A 20950-nucleotide genomic window follows, 5' to 3' on the forward strand; every position below is an offset into this window, starting at 1 on the left:
AACACAAAGTACTTACGGTATATGTTTTTGACCTCTGTTCAAACCTTTCACACTGGAATTCCTCCTCTTTTCTTCTCAATCGCTCCCCCAGAGGACAGGTTTCCTGTCATTATTCTGCAAAACACTCTCATCACGTCCCGTCCGGCAATCCTACATGGCAGTGACAGAAAGAAGACACAATGTCATAACACATTTACAATCTAATGCAATTCAGCACAACAGCACTGCAAGAAAGAAGAGGAAAAAAAACACACTGTTAGGGAAATTAACCTGTTCAAAACAAGATAAAATGGCACAAACAAAACAATGCAATCAATTAAAATCACAATATGAAAAAAACATCTTTTACTTATTGCTGGGATGTTTAATTCAAATTGCACATATTTTCATAATATTACGTTAATTTTCCACATCATGACAGTTCCATTGTAATATGGCTTTTTGTTATGTTCAACATAAAAAAATCACTTTGCTAATGTGGTTAAATGTAACCCATTGTCAAAATCTTGTGTCTTCTTAACCTACCAGAGCCCACATATATTTAATTTTGTATTTTCAGTAAAACTTTTTCAGAAAAGTTTGCTTTTTACACTATTCTGTACATGTTGTACCTCACCTACAGGTGACTTTCACTATCATCAAAGTAATATTTGATATCTGATGTTGTTACTTTTTACTTAAGAATAACTTTTGAGTACTTTTTACACCACTAGTAAGATAGTGAGCACACAGTTATTTGCAGAACTTGAAACTTCTGACTCCTAGTGGCAGTTTAAAGAAAGACTGAACCAGTAACTGCAGCCTCGTGACTTTCAGTCCCAGAGACCTGATAAGTCTTCAAAGACTGCAGACGACATATTTCTAATGACACTTTAAAGCACAAATTGCAGTAACTGATACTCGATTTTGTGTTTTATCAAGCATCGTCCAGCATGAGACCAAAGTGGTCAGATCGCCACTCGCTTCCTCCAATAGGAAGCAGGATTTCCTCCTGTTCTCTCTTTCTACTGACTTGTATCATCACTGCACTCCTCACCCGAAGCCTCGCGGACCTCCTGGGGACTACTATCCCACGAAAAACCCTACATCAGCAAACCTCATTTAATCCTCATTTACTCTGGCACAGACGTTCTCTTAAATCCTGTGACACCTGATACCACTCAAAGGAAGTGTTGCTGAGTGACATGTATTCTCTGGGTTCATTAGCTAGGCACAGATTTAGCACCGAAGAGCTATTTATAAAAGATCAAAAATCAAACATGAACTTAATAGATTAAAGCCTGCTTGGATAAATTAATTCCACAAAACCATCACCCTTTTCTCTTTTACCTTTGATTTATTCAAAATAGATTTATTCTTCCACCCTGACATGATGAGGCTCCTTGAAGCTATCATTGGTGACTTTCAGTTTCTTGCTTTAAAGTGAGATGAGATGGCTCGCTCTCCACTTCCTGTCTTCCTTTTCTCTGCCAGAAATTCTGTGGAAGCTCATGGAAATTGCTGTCGTTTGAACAACCTTTGCTGCCCATGTGACAGGATATCCATCAGTGTCATTAAGAGGGGAATGCAGCATGTCTCTGTGTCACACACCTTAACACACACCAGACCTCTTCTCTCATGACAGGAAAACTCTTCTACAGCCTCGTCCACCGCTGAGTGCACACTACACACTGAGGATAATGTTACCCTGTTTAAACTTTGCTGTGGTCCTCTGTCTCCTGCAGGTCCTCTGCATTACCGCTGACATAGGTAAGTTCTTTGTCTTTTTAAAGCAATCAGTTTCATTTGAAATCGTCATGTTGAAGCTGTGCTGTTCTCCTCCAGACAGCGGCTCCTTCCTCATCTACAACGAGAACCACAACAAATGCATTAAGGTGGAGACCGCCACCTCCATCACGGTGGCCCAGTGCGATCCTCACGCCAAAGAGCAGCAGTTTCGTTGGGCCTCCGAATCGCGCATCCTCAGCCTCAGCCTCAAGCTCTGCCTGGCTGCGACAGAAATTAAAGACTGGGTAAAGGTGGTCCTCTTTGAATGTGATGAGAGTAATGTCCTCCAACACTGGCAGTGCAAGAATGAGACCCTGTTTGGCCTGAAAAACGAGGACCTGCACTTAAACTGGGGCAACCACAATGAGAGGAACATAATGATCTACAAAGGTTCGGGACTCTGGAGTCGCTGGAGGATATTTGGCACCCGGGGAGACCTCTGTTCAAAGGGGTTTCAAGGTAGGAACTGTGGGCACATGATTGCTTTAAATTAAGACAATAGTTTATGGTGCACAACCTTAACTGGAATGAGCTTGTTTTATTTTTATAAAGGTTGGAGGGTGTATAAAAGCACACTGTGTAAGATACTTGATAGTTGATTCTCATTCCGAGTTTGTCAAATGTTAATCAAATGTTGTTAATCGTTGTTAATTAATGTTAATCGGACCCCAATTTACAAAAAGGGGCAGGTTGTGGTCCTTTAATCTTGTCCTAGAAATGACATTACACGCCTTATCAATTCCCTGTAATTACATTTTGCATCAATGCGAGACAATGTTGGAGTGCACGGTCTCTCTACAGTCCAGCACTTGAATCCAGACCTGACTGTTAAATAGCTTTGGTTAAGATTAGAGTAAGATTTGGATATCAGTTCAATCCTACTCCTATTAAAAGGTTAGTGAAAGATTGTGTTCTGTATTGACACAGAACACAATCTTTCCCTAAAGTTAACCGACTTACTAGTGCCTAGTCCGTTTGATGGAAAACATCGTAAAAGAGCATTATACTGCTAGGTGCTAAGGTACAGTCCATCACTGTAAATGACCACTTAACTAGCTAAGTTGCGTATAAATCCTGCATTCATATTCTTCTGAGTCTGAAAATAGTTTATCTAGTGGAAGATACAGTATTTCAATGAAGTATAGTCATAAGAAGAACAGTAATTACAGATCATGTCATTAAAACACAAAACATGGTGGTGTTTAAACTGAAGAGTGAGTGCTTCAGGCTCCATCTCTATTCAAGAAAGCCTTCAAGCACATTATAATATCTTTAGACCCCTGGAAGTTTAGTCAAAAAACCTTCACGGGGAAGCAACAGATCTTGATAAGTCTGCAGGCTGACTGTTGGACTTGAACCCATCTGTGAGCTAATTATGCTAGTCTTGTCTCTAAATTAGGGCAATCTAAGAAACCAAACCACTTTGGAGATACTGTGTCAAGAGCAAGCTTCAAGTTGTCATTTTATGTTATTGGTGTTAAAAAAAAATTGGTGTTGCTACACCAATTTTCGATTACCTTTACATTCCTCTTCTGTGTCTCCTCAGAGATTTTCACAATACAGGGGAATGGCTTTGGAGCCCCCTGTCAGTTCCCATTTAGGTTTGCAAATAAGTGGTACGCTGAATGCACAAGGGATGGTCGCACGGACGGACAGCTGTGGTGTGCAACAGAGCGAGATTACGATGAACAGAAAAAGTGGGGCTTCTGTCCCACCAAAGGTGAGTGCGAGAGGCATATTTCAACCATGTCACATTGATATGAACTTATACGGAAATATGATGAAATGATTGTGGAGAATTACCTTTTTACGTGCTCTCATTGAAGAGGTCAGCACTAACAGGTCTGGTTTCTGACCCTCCTCCTCTCCTGCAGCAGTACAACAGTACCACTTCCTCTCATGAGATGTCAACACAGCACTGTTCTTGTTTTCCTTTTTCATGCAGGCCTGTCTTTGCCATGATACTGCTCTAAAACTGGGACAGGAAAGGGACATAAAAAAGAAAGCAGGCTCACTTTTCCTCTTGTTTTTCATGCAACAAAACACCTGACGTTCTTAATATATGAATACACTTCATGCTTTTGTCCTTAAAATTCATTACGCGCAATAGGTATTATACTGCTTTTACTTCATGAAGTAAATTATTCCCCTAAGTTTTATATTTTTTCACTACTTTGTGTCTCATATTGCAGGAACCTCAGGCTGGGACACCGACCCGGTCACAGGGGTTGAGTATCAGAGGAACACACTGTCGGTGTTGACGTGGCATCAGGCCAGGAAGAGCTGCCAGCAGCAAGGAGGAGACCTCCTCAGCATTGTAGAGCTACACGAGCAGTCATACATCTCAGGTAGGAAAGTCAGACTTGTAGCAGTTATCCATGCAACAGTAAGGAACACTCATAGCAATATAATGTATGTGTTGACACAGGGTTGACGAATGCTTTGGGAACGTCGCTGTGGATTGGACTCAACAGCTTGGATTTTGAGAAAGGATGGCAGTGGAGCAACGGAAACCCTTTCAGATATTTAAACTGGGCTCCAGGTTAGTGAAGACATGGAATACAAGCTGTGTACAAATAACAAAACTTTAAACTTTCAGATCATATTCAGTCCAATTTTGCATGTAGGTGATACTCCACATTCCACATCATTGAAACAAAATAACGTGGTTAACGTTGTGAAATGGATGCAGTTAAGTTAGGTTTAAGCAACAAAAATGCTTGGCTAGGTTCAGGAAAAGATCATGGCTTGGGTTAAAATAAGTATAATTGGTCAGGCTACATATGTAATGTGTAAGTTAAAATATGAGTTCAACCAAAACAATTAAATTTTAGCCATTATCTTCTCACCCTGCTGAAGCCAAAAAAGCTGAAGTAGATTGGGACTTTTTTGAAAACATAAAAAACAATCAAAAACAACATAAAAATTGTATTCAAGTATCTGAAAGTACAGTGCTCCCAAATAGATTTAAAAAAAAAAAAATTAAAAAAAATGACAGCACACCCCATTTGAAGTAGGTGCACAAGCCAAACCAAGTGTCAGGGCTGTAAATCGCGTCTTTTCAAATCACTTTGGAAACTCCGGGCTTCAGGAGACTCGGATTATGTCAGACAAGCTGTATAGAGCCATTTTTGTTGTTGTTTTTTTAACATTCTAAAACAGTCCCCAGCTACTTTAGTTAAATGGGTGAATGCTGCAACACTTCACTTTGCTGGGAAGCTCCAGTAATGCTTTGTGAACTACGAAATTTCGCCCCGGGCTATTTTATCACGACAAGGGTTAGTAAATAACGTTCCTTTAAGTCAACGTTGACACAAACACTAGTCTCCAGGGTGAAAGTCCTGACTTTGACCCATCCATTGACCCAAACCTACTTGGACTTTCTAACTGTTTATACTACATCGCCTGACATTTTCTATGCATAGTATTTGGACCTTAATGATTGGACTGAGTCATGTGCACACGATTTGAAAGTCTGAAATCATGTTATTTCTTCCCAATTTGAAGCAACTGGGCTCAGATGGATTATCAATGAATTTCCACATTTAAAACAATTCATATATTGTTTCCAAAAGGTCATCCCTCATCAGAACCCGGGCTCACCTGTGCAAATCTTAATGCTGGAAAAGCCTCAAAATGGGAGAGCAGCTCTTGTGACAAGAAACTTGGTTACATTTGTCGCAAAGGAAACTCTACCAGTCTGCCCACAATACCAAGTAAATACATCCCAAACAATCAGACTCTGGTTTATGTGTCGGAGAAGGTCTTTATTCTCACCTCGGCTGGTCTCTATATACAGGCAAAGACCAGCCCCGCTTCTGCCCCAGTCACTGGGTTCCATATGCAGATAACTGTTACTACCTGGAGAGGAATAAAAAGATTTGGAGGGACGCTTTGGCTGCATGTCACAAAGAGGGTGGAGATCTTGCCAGCATACACAACATCGAAGAGCAGAGCTTCATTATATCTCAGTCTGGATACTGTGAGTGTGCAATAAGTCTTTTTTTTCCCCAGCGATCTTTTGGCTTTATCACAATTATCTATTTTACGCTTGAGTTTTTGTAAAGGTTAAACTAAGGAAATACTCTGCATGTATTATTTTGCTTTTGCAGTGCTTGTAAGTTAATTGTATTTCTTCTGGAAGGATTCAGGCTAGCTGGTTCCCAGTCTTTAGGCTAAGCTAAGCTAAGCAGCTGCAGCCTGTAGCTCCATTTTCACCGAACAGAAATGCGAGTGGTATCAATCCTCATTTCTAACTCTTAGCTAGAAAACAAATGGTGGTGCAAAATATCGGAGAAAATGTCCTCTGACCACATCTAACATCCACATGTGTGTTTTGAACTCTCAGTGCCGACGGATGTTCTCTGGATTGGCTTGAACGATCAGAAGAACCAGATGCTGTTTGAATGGTCCGATCGTTCCCACGTGACCTTCACGCAGTGGCAGACTGGTGAGCCGTCTCATGTCACCAACCTCCAGGAAGACTGTGTTCTCATCAGAGGAAAGGTAACACCAACCACTGTCCAAATGCAAAAGAGACAGAAAAATGATGATGATGATAATACGAGTGGTGCTGTTCTTCGATACAGGATGGGAGCTGGGCTGACCACATGTGTGAGAAGGCGTATGGATACATCTGTAAGAAGAAGGCCTCCATTAAGCCAGATGAAGGCGCCCAAGAGGAACAAAACCCAGGCTGCAAGCTTGTGAGTCTAATTTAAACGTTGAGTTCAATTATACAACAAAGCCTTTATCAGATGTTTTGTCTCACAGTGTTTTGGATTATTTTAAGGGCTCCATCAGGTTTGGATCTTATTGTTACAACATTGGATCAGAGAAAAAAACTTTTGATGATGCAAAGCAGGCATGTGGAGAGGCTGGAGGAAACCTGGTGGATGTGGTTGATAGGTAAATTATGGTCACATTTTCACCCTATTTTCAAAGTATTTCAACCATTTTGATCAGCTTAAGTTTTAATTCTGAATACATAGGAATATTGTGTCTATGTTTTTCAATCTTATGTTTTCTATTGGGAAATTTTGCTTCATGGCATCAACAATACATTTTCATTATCCAGGAAATAAATTTTTTTGTGTTAAATTAATTCCATCGCTCAACGTTTTCTGTTTTTATTTGCTTTAATGCAGATATGAGAACGCCCTCTTGGTCAGCATGGTGGGTTTGAGACCAGAGAAGTATTTCTGGACAGGTTTGTCCAACACAGCCGACAAAAGCACTTTCAGATGGACCACCAGAAGACAAGTCACGTTCACTAATTTCAATGTGGGCATGCCAGGTAAAACAATCTCCTCTTCAGCTTTGCTTTCTGCGCTTCTAACCATTCTCGTGTTGTCTGATGTCGGTCCTCCATTTTAGTCAAGACTGAAACAACCATTAGATGGACTGTTATGAACCTAAATTTATATTTAGAATAAATTACAGTTGTAATTTATGAGGAGTTATTAATTACTGTATACCCAACACTGAAATTTGGATTGGTTTGATGGTGTTGTCAATTTGTCCTTTGTTTTTTATTGAATCTTTGAAACAGTTTTAATACTCATGTCAGCGAAAATAAATACACCAGTATTGTTAGAGAATAATGCATGGATCTTGACCGAAAAAAAAAAAAATCTGTCATATTAAGGTGACTTGTATCTATGAGTACAAAAAGAGGATGTTAGGCCCTGGATGAAGTATACGCTCTACTGAGTGTCCTAAAATGTATTTCTAGGATATTTTATACACTGAAGCATATTATACAAATTGCACAACTCCTGTTACAAATAATGGAGGTTGCAAGTGTAGCATCAGCGAGTGTGCAGCTGAGATTTATTTATTTTTTCCATTTCCTTTGCTGTGTTTAAAAAAAGACAGGCACCAAGGATGCGTTGCCATGACAACTGGGGTTTTTGCGGGATTATGGGATGTTGTCAGGTGCAGCGACAAGGAGAAGTACATCTGTAAGAAACCAGCAGAGGGTATTCATGTGACAACAGTTCCACCCACCACCCCGGCCCTGAGCTGTGAGGCCGGTTGGACTCCTGCTGGCAGAAGAAATGTCTGCTTCAAAGTATGAGGACAAACTGTGCTACTTGTTTAGTTGTATAAGTGCATAAAACTCATACTGACAAATTTTTCCTTTTCTCTCCTTAAAAAGCTTTACAAAAAAACAAAAAATCGCAAGAAGACTTGGCAAGAAGCGCGGGACTTCTGCAAGGCCATCGGTGGGGATCTGATGAGCATACACAGTAGACAGGACCTGGAGAACGCTCCGTATGTTGGCGTAACAGTTTGTATACATTGCATATAAAAAGCAATCCCCCAATAGGAAGGTTTCTCCTTTCATTGCTTTTATAAATAGAATGAAATTGAATATAATTGTAGTTTTTGACTAAAACTACTACTACTATTTCTATGTAGTAATGTCAATTATGGCAGCAAGCTGGTGTGGGCTTGCTTATAGCTCCTCAGATTAGTTTACCCCAGTGAACGAGAGGGTCGCTTCCCTGCGCCTTCGGGTCAGGGATAGGACTCTCACCGTTGTCTCGGCTTATGGGCCGAACAGCGGTGCAGGCAACCCGGCCTTCTTGGAGTCCCTGGAAGGGGTACTGGAGAGTGCTCCAACCGGGGACTCCGTCGGTTCTACTGGGGGACTTCAACACCCACGTGGGCAGCAATAGTGTTACCTGGAGGGGTGTGATTGGGAGGAACGGCCTCCCTGATCTGAACTCGAGTGGTGTTTTGTTACTGGACTTCTGTGCTAGTCACAGTTTGTCCATAACAAACACCATGTTCAAGCATAAGGGTGTCCATATGTGCACGTGGCACCAGGACACCCTAGGCTGGAGGTCTGCTGGGAATGTCTGGCGGAACCTTCTGTCAGGGAGATATTTAACTCCCACCTCCGGGAGAGCTTTGACCAGATCCCGAGGGAGGCTGGGGACATTGAGTCCGAATGGACCATGTTCTCCACCTCCATTGTTGACGCAGCTGTCCGGAGCTGTGGCCGTAAAGTTTCCGGGGCCTGTCGTGGCGGCAATCCCCGAACCCGGTGGTGGACCCCGGATGTAAGGGTTGCTGTCAAGCTTAATAAGGAGTCCTACCAGCAGGCCAAGCGTGCGGCAGCACGGGCAGTCGCGGAAGCAAAAACTTGGGTCTGGGAAGAGTTCAGGGAGGCCATGGAGGAGGACTACCGGTCGGCCTCGAAGAAATTCTGGCAAACCATCCGGCGCCTCAGGATGGGGAAGCAGTCCTTCACCAACACTGTTTACAGTGGAGGTGGGGAGCTGTTGACCTCGACTGGGGACATCATCGGGCGGTGGAAGGAATACCTCGAGGATCTCCTCAATCCCACTGACACGCCTTCCATAAAGGAATCAGAGGCTGGGGACTCAGAGGTCTTGGCTGACACGTCTCTGCAACATCGCGTGGCAGTCGGGGACAGTGCCTCTGGACTGGCAGTCCGGGGTGGTGGTCCCCCTATTCAAAAAGGGGGACCGGAGGGTGTATTCCAACTATCGGGGGATCACACTCCTCAGCCTCCCTGGGAAAGTCTATTCCAAGGTACTGGAGAGAGAGAATTCAGCCGATAGTTGAACCTCGGATTCAGGAGGAACAATGCGGTTTTCGTCCTGGCCGTGGAACACTGGACCAGCTCTATACCCTCCGCAGGGTGCTCGAGGGTTCATGGGAGTTTGCCCAACCAGTCCACATATGTTTTGTGGACTTGGATAAAGCATTCGACCATGTCCCTCGTGCCATTCTGTGGGAGGTGCTCCGGGAGTACGGGGTCGGAGGCCCTCTGTTAAGGGCTGTACGGTCCTTGTACAACCGGAGCAGGAGCTTGGTTCGCATTGCCGGCAGTAAGTCAGACCTGTTCCCGGTGCATGTTGGACTCCGGCAGGGCTGCCCTTTGTCACCGGTTCTGTTCATTATTTTTATGGACAGAATTTCAAGGCGCAGCCACGGGCCGGAGGGGATCTGGTTCTCTGCTTTTCGCGGATGATGTGGTCTTGTTGGCTCCTTCGAGCCAGGACCTCCAGCATGTCCTGGGGCGGTTTGCAGCCGAGTGTGAAGCAGCTGGGATGAGAATCAGCACCTCCAATTTCGACGCCATGGTTCTCGACCGGAAAAAGGTGGCTTGCTCCCTCCGGGTTGGGGGAGAGTTTCTGCCTCAAGTGGAGGAGTTTAAGTATCTTGGGGTCTTGTTCACAAGTGAGGGAAGGATGGAGCGTGAGATTGACAGGCCGATTGATGCAGCGGCCGCAGTAATGCGGTCGTTGTATTGGTCTGTCATGGTGAAGAGAGAGCTGAGTCGAAAAGCGAAGCTCTCGATTTACCAGTCAAACTACGTTCCTACCCTATGGCCATGAACTTTGGGTCATGACCGAAAGAATAAGATCCCGGATACAAGCAGCTGAAATGAGTTTCCTCCGCAGGGTGGCAGGGCGCTCCCTTAGAGATAGGTTGAAGAGCTCTGTCACCCGGGAGGAGCTCGGAGTAGAGCTGCTGCTCCTCCACATCGAGAGGAGCCAGCTGAGGTGGCTCAGGCATCTGTTTCGGATGCCCCCGGGACGCCTCCCTCGGGAGGTGTTCCTGGCATGTCCCGCTGGGAGGAGACCCCGAGGAAGACCCAGGACACGCTGGTGTGACTATGTCACTCAGCTGGCCTGGGAACGCCTTGGGATCCTCCCGGAAGAGCTGGAGGAAGTGTCCAGGGAGTGGGAAGTCAGGGTGTCCCTGCTCAGGCAGCTGCCCACGCAACCCGGCCCCGGATAAGCGGACGAAAATGGATGGATGGATGGAATGTTAATTAATACAAAATATATAATGGAAAATAAGTGATCGCTTAAGTATCCACCCCTTTCAAGTCAGTATTTAGTAGATACACCTTTGGCCGCAATCACTGCACTGAGTGTGTATGGATGGGTCTCAATCAGGCTTGCACATCTAGACACTGCAATTTTACTCCACTCATCCTCTCGAAACTACTCAAGCTCTGTCAGGTTGCCTGGGGATCGGGCGTGAACAGCACTTTGCAAGTCCAGCCACAAATATCCGCTGTATGCTTCAGGTCATAGTCCTATTGGAAATAGACATCTTCTCCCAAGTCATAGTGTTCTTGCAGACTGATTTAGGATGGTGTGTTTGTGGTGATTGGTGTCTGCCAAAAATAGCATCTTTTCTGATGGCCACAAAGCTCAATTTTTGTCTCATCAGACCAAATAACCTGGAGTCTACCACATGCCTCTGGGTCAAGTCTAGTCGAGGTTTAAGGAGCTTTTCTCAACACTTGCTGTCACTCTCCCATAATGCTTTGACTGGTAACAAACCCAGGCAACATTCCTTGTACGCACAGTCTCTCCCAAGCAGAGTGGTCATATGTTTCTTGGTGGCCTCCCTCAGTGGTCTCCTGCTTGCATTGTCACTCAGTTTGTGAGGAGTTTCATACTCCTTCCACTTCTTAGTTATGGATTTAACTGAACTGTTGGGGATGTTCAGTAACTTGGGAAAGGTTTTGTATCCATCACAACTTTTAATTTTCAATGACATTTTCATGGAGTTGCTTGGCGTGTTCTTTTGTCTTCATGGTGTAATTGTAGCCAGGAATACTGATTAACAAGTGACTGGACCTTCAGACACAGGTCTGAGACACATCCATGTCACTTATTGTGAGATTACTTGCACCAATCAGACCGCACTTGAATTAGATCAGTCACTTTAAAAGGGGTGAATACTTGCAATTACTTAGTTTACTCTATTTACTCTATATATTGTTAATTAATTGACATTACTTTGTAGAAATCTGTTTTCACGTTGACGTTAAAGTTTTTTTTTTTTTTCTTATTTTTTGTGTGTGAAATTAACTGATTACGACTCCATTTATAAAAGCAATACTAGGGGAAAACATCCAAGGGGGTGAATATTTTTTATAGGCACTGTATGTCAAATATTGCATCATGCTTCTCAGCCATTTAAGTAATAATTTTTTTCTTATGTCATAAAGGTTTCATTCCTCTGACGCAGCCTGGATCGGCTTCAGCCTGGGTACCAATCAAGGATTTGTCTGGAGTGATGGCTCAGCTGTAAGCAGCAGTTTATTGTTCTCACACTTCTCTCACTGTCATTCTCAACCCTGGCCTAATTTTGTATATTTCTAACAATTGTGGGCTAGTCAGACTATGAGAACTGGGGCTACGGTGAACCAAACAACCACAATGACATTGAACACTGTGCAGAAGTCCATTTATACTACGGACGACACTGGAATGATGCGTACTGTGAGTCCACCAATGACTGGATCTGCCAGATACGTAAAGGTAACACTGACCAGCCTCGTCACAGACCTCTGGTTTACATAAAGACGATTGTCCATGGTAGTTGTGATGTGAAATTAGAGCATCACACTGCTGTTAAGACTTTTCCTTCATGGTTCTTGAACTTTCAGGTGTGACTCCAAAACCTGAGCCTGTCCACGTTGAACCAGGTACGTTCAGCAGTGGCTCTTCCCGAAAACAGCCCCCTTCATTCCTAAATTTAATTTCCTTGATTGATTTACTTACATCTTTCTGTTTTACCTGCTATCTTTTTAGACAAGCTCACAGCATTGTTTTAGGAATGGCAATGTTGATCTTGATCTGTACACTACTTATCCTGATTAAAATATCTCAAGCTATGAGACGGATTGCCATTTAATTTTGCATATCTTTTGTTCCTGAAGGATAAAGCATTGTGATCTGTTTAGTGCTAATTGCCAAATTTTAGCATCCGTTAACTAAAAAGCTGAAAACAGTAAGCATTGCACATTATACCTTATATCTGTGCATGTTAGCATAATGACATCAGCACTTAGCCCAAAGCACAACTGTAAGTACACACTCACAAAGCTTCTAGTGTGTTGGTAGCCTTGATATTCATTAATCCATAATGCTGCATCTGTGTGATACCCAGTTAACATACCATTTACATAACATAAACAGTTTTGCTGCCACAAACACTGCTGCTAAAGCGTTATGGTGTTCGCTAAAATTACCCAGATTTGTTGGTTGACACAGTAAACAAATAATGGTCTTGTAATGGTTACAAACAGTGGTCTCACCTCGCTATGGCACCATGCAATCCTCCTCCAGATAAAGTTATGTCATACACATGTGTAATTACATACACATGTAATTTGAACGTTAAATGATTCATATTGTTTAAATGTTGATATGATATATATGAAACAATTCTAATTCCCGGTTTGCAGAAACTTACAATGCCGACATTTAATTCTGACAACTGGCCTACCTGATAACAGTTTTGTTTCTTTAACAGTTTACAACAAAACAGAAGATGGCTGGATTATATACAATGACACACATTATTTCATCAACAATGACATCCTAGATATGGAAAGTGCTCGAGCCTACTGCAAAAAGAACTTTGCTGACCTTGCAGTCATCACAGGGGATAGTGAGAGGAAGTTCCTTTGGAAACTGGTTAGAAATTCTGAATTTTCTTTTTTATTAACTTGTTGATTGTTTTCCAAAATCTAATCTGTTGTGGTGGCAAAAGCACTTTAAACCTTATGTGTAACATTTGGTTTTGATTTAACTATAATGTGTCTCTTCTGGTCCAACAGATACAAAAAGGCTCAGTGAGACAGTTCTACATTGGGATGACACTGGATTTAGATAAATCATTTAGGTAAATCATACTACATTGTTTAGAGCACAATAACTGGTATGTTAGCTATGCTCTATTAGCTAAATCAAGTCTGAAATTTACAACACAAATACAGATGCTGAACAGATTTTTATTTTGTTCTATTTTCAGCTGGGTGGATGGCACCCCTGTAACGTACACTGCATGGGATAAAAATGAGCCCAACTTTGCTAATAATGATGAAAACTGTGTGACTATATACCAGAACATGGGTAAGTCACTGCATACTGTGTTGGTTTCATATAGATGAACCTAACACAACCTAATAAGCAATTTAATATTAATGTTTATTAATTTTCTGCAAAAAAAGGGTTCTGGAATGACATCAACTGTGGCCTGGAACTACCTTCTATTTGCAAAAGGAGCAGCGATTTTGTCAATACAACATCGGCCCCTACAACTATTCCTACAGGAGGATGTTCACCAGGGTGGATACCTTTCCGAGGAAAGGTAATGATTGCTATAACACACTTTAATCAAGACAAAGATTTACTTATACTTGACTTGATTTACATTCTCAAATGTACTAAAAACTGTCCTGCTCAAATATGTGTTCCTATTTTTTCACACTGATTTCCTACTGTCCCTCTTTTGTTAATCGAAAACACTGTGCAAAATTCCTCGTTTTCACAGTGCTATAACATTTTTGTGGGGGATGACAGTAAGAAATGGCAGGAGGCCAGGAAGTATTGCCAAAGCCAAGGAGGAAATCTAGTTTCTGTCCTCAATCGAGGAGAACAAGGTGAGCATTTGGGCAATGTGTTATGTATATTTACTTTTTGGTTTTCTGCAAAGGGTCATTTCATTCTGCAATGACTGATACTGAATAAAAAATCTTTAAAAAAATAGCTTTCAATTTCAACTATATATATTCAAATATTACATATAAATAAATATATATATATATATATATATATATATCAGGGTTCTCCTCAGACGGTGGAACAGCGGCGCTGCGCCACTATACCGCTCGGTCAGCGCCGCTATACTCCGCGCGTGACAGTGTCGAGCGTCCGTCCGTCCGTCCGTCCGTCCGCCGTCCCCCGGTTGACGGCTAGGAGCCCTCGGCTGACGGCGATGAGCGTCCGTCCGTCCCCCGGCTGACGGAGTTGATGACCGGCTGTCCGTACGTCCGTGTTTCCCCCCCCCCCCCCGACTGACGTTGACGAGCGGTCGCGCCCCCCCCCCCCCGACAGACGGTGCGCCGCTATACTAAGAATTTCTGGGGAGAACCCTGTATATATATATATATAAATAAATATATATATATATATATATATATATATATATATTCCTTTTGTATGGATCCTTTATTGATTTTTTTGGGAAGAGGGTTTACTCATGGTGGAAATACTGAACTGATAACATTGCCAGAGATCCTTTATTAATGTGCTTGGGAAGATGGTTTACTCTGGACATATTTGAGAAACCCAACTGTTGCTTATAGTTAAAACACAAAAAGGCAGTATTTTTGAACTTATATTATAATATTTGGTGAATATATTTCTTTTGCTTAAAGGAGAACTTCGGTCGATTTAAACATGCAGCTTCATTGCTCAAGCTACCCTTGACTTGCGAGTACCGAAGACGCGAACAAATTTGGTCCAGCCATTACAGAGCTCCGTGAACGGAGATGTAGCATTGAACGCTAACTGCATGGGGTCAGAACTTCACGCTGTGTTTTAAGCGTCTTAACATGCTCCACATCTCACACCAGAAGTTATGCAACATCAGCAGACACCTTAGCACACAGCACTGTAGCGTGTATGACTCAAACTGAATAAAAAAGTAGTTAAAATAGTGTGTTTGTGCAAGCAGCTACTTACCTGTTTGTTGACATCCGTGTGTTCCGGTAGCTAGACCAAACTAGTCAATCCGTCGAGCGTGCACTTACTCCCTCACTGGCGGAGACGGAAACGTAATCCAGCATTTTCGTGTTTATGTTCATAATGTACATGTCCATGTTACAGCCTGTCATGAGCCATGAGCCAATAGCCTGTTAAGCCTGTTAAGTGCACACTCGATGGATACGCTAGTTTGGTCTAGCTACCGGAAGACGCGGATGTCAACAAACAGGTAAGTAGCTGCTTGCACAAACACACTATTTTAACTACTTTTTTATTCATTTTGAGTCATACATGCTACAGTGCTGTGTGCTAAGGTGTCTGCTGATGTTGCATAACTTCTGGTGTGAGATGTGGAGCATGTTAAGATGCTTAAAACACAGCGTGAAGTTCTGACCCCATGCTGTTAGCGTTCAATGCTACATCTCCGTTCACGGAGCTCTGTAATGGCTGGACCAAATTTGTTCGCGTCTTCGGTACTCGCAAGTCAAGGGTAGCTTGAGCAATGAAGCTGCATGTTTAAATCGACCGAAGTTCTCCTTTAACTCTAAAATGCAAAAAAGATGTAAAATGTTGTAAAAGAATTTAAAAATGGAATGACAGTTGTAAGGGCATACAAAACAATGTACTGTTGATCTGTACAAACCCAGTCGGGGGTCCAACAATGGCATGCTGTACCTTTACTGTACTGGGAAACATGGCACTCCTAGTAAACAAAATAAAATTTCAGGGAGTTACTGATCAATTGTTTCTTTCTTTTTAGCTTTCCTTACAACACAGATGATGAAATATAATGGGGATTTGTGGATCGGCATGAATGACGTCAACTGGGAGATGCACTTTGTGTGGACGGACGGCAAAGGCATTTTGTACACCAACTGGGCCAAAGGGCATCCCACATCTGTGCCAGATAGACGTTATTCATTTGGAATGACGGATGAGGTTTTTTCAAATTCAATATCCAAATCTGTCTCTATCTGCACGTTTAACTTGACAATGTGACGGTCATGTGCTTGCAGATTAGTTGCAAAAATAAGTGAAATAAGCACTAATTACACCTAAAAACAAAAAACTATGAGACAACCTGCCACCTCTACCAATGAACCTTGAATATGCTAACCGCAGACATCTAAAATTACAATATTGGTTGAGCATAATAAACATACATGTATGTATAAAAGGTGCATACAGTGTGCTGTACGTTGGCATACAGGTCAGTTATTGAAGTGGCTTTTTCATTCTGCTAATAGTCTACAGAACAACTCAAGATAACCTTCTCCCTTAGGTACAACTTAGTCATAAATGTACTTGTGCTTTAGCTGAGTATTCCCATTGATTTTACATTTTACATTGTTACAGTAATTACCATTACTGTAAAGATTAGGTTTCGATGAAGAAAACATAATCAAAAGCTCATAAAATATTGTGCATTACTAAACATTAAACCAGTAACCAGTACATTTTGGCCCTATTTCTTGGTGTGTAAATGATTCATGCTTACCAAAAGTTTTGCAATTGGCAATTGGCACATTGCCTTAACTGTCATAGTCCTTTGGAGCAATTACTACTGTCAAAGTAATATCTCCTGAAATTGCTTGTTTTTGACGGGCTGAGGTTCTTTTTCAAGACTTCAGCTTGAACGAGATGTGTGTTTCTGGTAACAAAAAGGATCCTATTATTTTTTTATACTATCTCCATAGGATTGTTTCTGTAATGTTCGAACCGATTCCGAAACTTTAGAGAAGTCCGAATCATATTCACACAAGAACATATAATTATAAGACCCATATTTAAAAATACCAGAATTTAATAACATGTTTGACTATAATAGATAATAAAGATCAATCTGGCCATTGTCATTGAAAATTATCGAGAGATCATACAACTAATGGTAATTAATTTACCTTTTTCTGCCTGATAGGAATACGACTGTGTGATTATGGTGGGCGGCATCTCCAAAACAACAGGATCCTGGAAGGTGGAAGACTGTAATGCAAAGCGTGGCTTCATCTGTAAAATAAGTGTTGGTGAGTAAAATATTAACAGGGCCAAGTTATCAGAAGTTAGACTGACTGACTGACATTATCAGCGGAATGATTTTTGTTGTTTCTTGTTTACAAAGACTCTCGCATTGTAGTCCAACCTACAACCGTGTTACCAAAGGCTTTTTACAAACTTGGCAATGACTCCTACAAACTGGTGGCCCAGAAGATGAGGTGGGATGAGGCAAGGAGGCAGTGCCAAGCAGATGATGCAGATCTGGCCAGTCTGCTCAATCCTGTAAACCAGGCCTACCTCGTCTTGCAGATTTCCAAGCACAACGAGCCTGTGTGGATTGGACTCAACAGCAATGTGGTGAGGGCCCAACTGATATTGTATACCAACAATTCAAACAGAGTTTCAAATTGAGACAAGGACTTTTTAAACTTCTACTGACAAAAGTATTTTTTTTCCCCCACAGACCGGTGGGCGGTACAAGTGGGTTGATAACTGGTTGCTGTCTTATACCAAATGGGGCACAGATGAGCCCAAACACAACTATGGCTGTGTGTACATGGATGTGGATGGAAAATGGAAGACTGCACCATGTAGCGAGACCCATTATTCGCTTTGCAAGAGGTCACCAGGTCAGACATTCCCTTTATTAGTTCTCTTGCAATATACTGCACACTAAGGATGGTTAGTGTTGTAATCTTCCGTCTCTTTTTCAGACATAGCTCCGACTGAGCCTCCACAACTCCCTGGAAACTGCCCAGAATCAAAGCGGCAGAGAACCTGGATACCTTTCAGAGGCTATTGCTACTCCTTCCTCAACTCAGTGGTGAACAACTGGGCCCATGCCTCAGTTGACTGTATGAAAATGGGTATGTTAATAGGGTTTTTTTAATTAATAAATTATAATTTTGGTGTTTGTAAAATCTTGACATTGTGCTGTTGTGTTTGTGTTCCAGGTTCTTCTCTTGTGAGTATTGAGGACCCTCAGGAGAGTCTGTTCATAACACAGAATGTGGAACTTCTACAGGACGGTGCCAAGTCCTTCTGGATTGGCCTCTACCAGAATCATGAAGGTGAAAGTGGCTTTGTGTTTTGCAAATTCCTTTTCCAACACATAAAGAAGTCCAAGTACACTTAAGTGAAGCATACTAAATGTTAACAGTGACATAAAGATGGTGGTGGTATTATAGCCGGCATCTTCAAATTCAAAGTTTGACATCAAACGCTGACCATCAACTGTGTATGAACACCAAGCATCATTACATTCTAGTATTGAAAACTTGCGTACATGCTAGTTCTGTGACTTAAACTTAAAGACAACAAGTGAAAAATGACTTAGGCTAAAGTTTACTGTGTCTGGGTACACTGCATTGGTCATTACTGTAAAGATCTTCCTTGTTTCAGGCGAGTGGATGTGGATCGATAACAATGTTGTTGACTACACCAACTGGAAACCAGGCCTAGAAAAAACAGATGCATGTGTGGACATCAACTCTGAAACTGGGCAATGGAGTACAAGCCGATGCAGCAGATATAGGTCTTACATCTGCAAAACACCCAAAGGTAAGTTTAAGTTCAGCTATTATATTGTTTAAATTGACCCACCAGTCTCACATTGAGTATTTATTATCTTTTTTCAGTTATTACACCAACGGAAAAGCCGCCAGCTGTTGGTAAGTTGTTTTATCTAAGATATATATTGAATTTGATGTTCCAAATTCTAATTATACTACTGTTAATACTTCTGTGTGTATTGCCTCCATAGCCCACATCATTAAAGAACCTTCTCACGGGTCGGCTGGCATCACTGTGGCTGTAGTACTAGTTGTAATCGCCTTAGTTGGACTCGGAGCCTTCCTCCTCTTCCGTAAACGGATACCCAACCCTGTACTGGGAGAAAGCACCTTTGACAACAAGTTATACTTCACCAATCCACTCCGAGCCCATGTGGACACCAAGGGTCTTGTGGCCAACATAGAGCAGAATGAACAATCTTAGACAGACATGAGATCAGTTTTGATTAGCACAATGGAAATTATATGATCAGAGATTTTTTATTTTGGTTTCCTTCTTTATTTTGGATCACTGTACTGGGAGCTGAATCACATCCAAAGCCTGTAGTGTTTTTCCAAATACAAAGGGAGGGGAGGGATTATTATATAATAACTATGAATCATTATATAATAATTAATACAGTACAAGCACTAGCACTGCACTAAGCAAATCATGGAAGAGATAATAAATGAACAATCTATAACAACATTTACAAGATGACATGATTTGTGAAATGTGTACAGATTATGTTTTATTTTTACCAACCAAAGGAAATGAGAACATTTGTAGACCAAACACCAGTTGAAATTTAAGAAAGGTGAAGATGTTTAATTAAAGCAATTAGCCAGATTTTTCTCAGTTGGATTGCTTGTAACCACTGGGGCTCCATGGGCTGTTCATCAGCCTATTTCTGGCTTAAAACATTGTAAATAGGTGCAAAATCAAATAAATCAAATGAACAAAGCTGAAATGTCTCCTTTTTTGCACATAAAACAGTGTTTTACCATGATTTGCAGATGATTATATAAAGTTGACTAAATAGTGACTTAAACAGTTTTTTAAGAGAATAAAGGAAAAACATCAACATGCTAATCTGCTCAGGCAAAGCTCAGATACTGATGTTTTGCAGGTTATATTTACCATGTTCATTATTTGCAGTTAACACAAGCTAAAATGTGAATGTCAACACTGTATCTGGTCAAAAATAAACAGTTGGGATAAAGTTGATAAAGCTTGATTAACCCTGATGTTTGTCCCAAATCTTATGATGGTCCTTTCAAATGCTTTTGAGGTATCTCACACTGAACTAAAAGTGTGAGGCTCATGTTGGCTCTAGAGGAAGAATCAGGAAATCATGAAAGTCATTAGGAGACTTTGTCTGGGGACTATGAAGGAACATTTGTTGCATTTCCATTGGAAAAATGTTTGCATATTTCCTTGGATAAGTGACAAGTTTGCTGGTGGTGCTGGATGAAAAGGCAGCAGATCACCAGATTGCGGCAGTCAGTCCAATGGCTGTGACAAGACATTTCACTAAAATCCCAAAAGTTCCTCCTCATGGTTGTGCTCGATGAAAAGTCAGGGGAACAACAAACTCAGCAGGCATCATCTTCTGGGGACCAAGAATATCTGTACCAGTCAGATGAGGACCAAAGCCTGTCATCCTCTGGGAACCATGAACAATGATATTTGTACGAAATTAAACAGCAATCTGTCCAGTAGTTGTTGAGATATATATTTCTGTGACATTTCTTTCCCCAGAATAAAGCAGCTAACATGTCTTTATAACTTAAAAAAGGCAATATTTTGAACAAAAAAAATCTCCAAATCGAACAATTTGGAGCAAAACATAGCCCTATTCTTTTTTGATTTATCAAAGATATAATATTATCATAGCGGAGTTATTATGGGATACTTTATATTGCTGCCTGTCAGGCTCCAAAGTAAGAGTGGGATGGGGATGCTTGCTTCCTGTGTCCCCCTGCCAACATTTCTTGGAAACTTACGGAAATAGTTGTTGTTTGGCCAACCTTAACTATACATGTGACAGTATATTCATCCGAGTGAACAAGGGAGGAGGG

General features: G+C 41.6%; 1 protein-coding gene and 1 long non-coding RNA gene across 2 annotated transcripts in view; one reads left to right on the plus strand and one right to left on the minus strand.

Moving 5' to 3' along the window:
• LOC115569787 (uncharacterized) overlaps nucleotides 1-20950 on the minus strand; it is a 38818-nt gene that overhangs the window by 1318 nt on the left and 16550 nt on the right. Inside the window, exons 4-5 of the long non-coding RNA XR_003981629.1 lie at nucleotides 3571-3742; nucleotides 17-150 (exon numbers count right to left, since the gene is read on the minus strand). This is a non-coding gene — a long non-coding RNA (uncharacterized LOC115569787). The remainder of the gene's footprint in view (nucleotides 1-16; nucleotides 151-3570; nucleotides 3743-20950) is intronic.
• mrc1a (mannose receptor, C type 1a) lies at nucleotides 1554-20096 on the plus strand. Its single transcript, XM_030397873.1, has 30 exons — nucleotides 1554-1749; nucleotides 1825-2226; nucleotides 3314-3487; nucleotides 3960-4115; nucleotides 4196-4309; nucleotides 5343-5483; nucleotides 5567-5749; nucleotides 6116-6273; nucleotides 6357-6473; nucleotides 6560-6675; nucleotides 6915-7063; nucleotides 7641-7840; nucleotides 7928-8043; nucleotides 11777-11855; nucleotides 11945-12089; nucleotides 12218-12256; nucleotides 13087-13250; nucleotides 13394-13458; nucleotides 13588-13688; nucleotides 13787-13926; nucleotides 14110-14218; nucleotides 16084-16262; nucleotides 17242-17347; nucleotides 17443-17675; nucleotides 17782-17947; nucleotides 18032-18184; nucleotides 18272-18388; nucleotides 18720-18878; nucleotides 18956-18988; nucleotides 19081-20096. Exons 1-30 carry the CDS (start codon nucleotides 1680-1682, stop codon nucleotides 19311-19313), a joined length of 4317 nt encoding a protein of 1438 aa, XP_030253733.1. The 5' UTR covers nucleotides 1554-1679; the 3' UTR covers nucleotides 19314-20096.

Source organism: Sparus aurata, chromosome 19 (genome assembly GCF_900880675.1).
Source record: "Sparus aurata chromosome 19, fSpaAur1.1, whole genome shotgun sequence".
Lineage (NCBI taxonomy): Eukaryota > Metazoa > Chordata > Actinopteri > Spariformes > Sparidae > Sparus > Sparus aurata.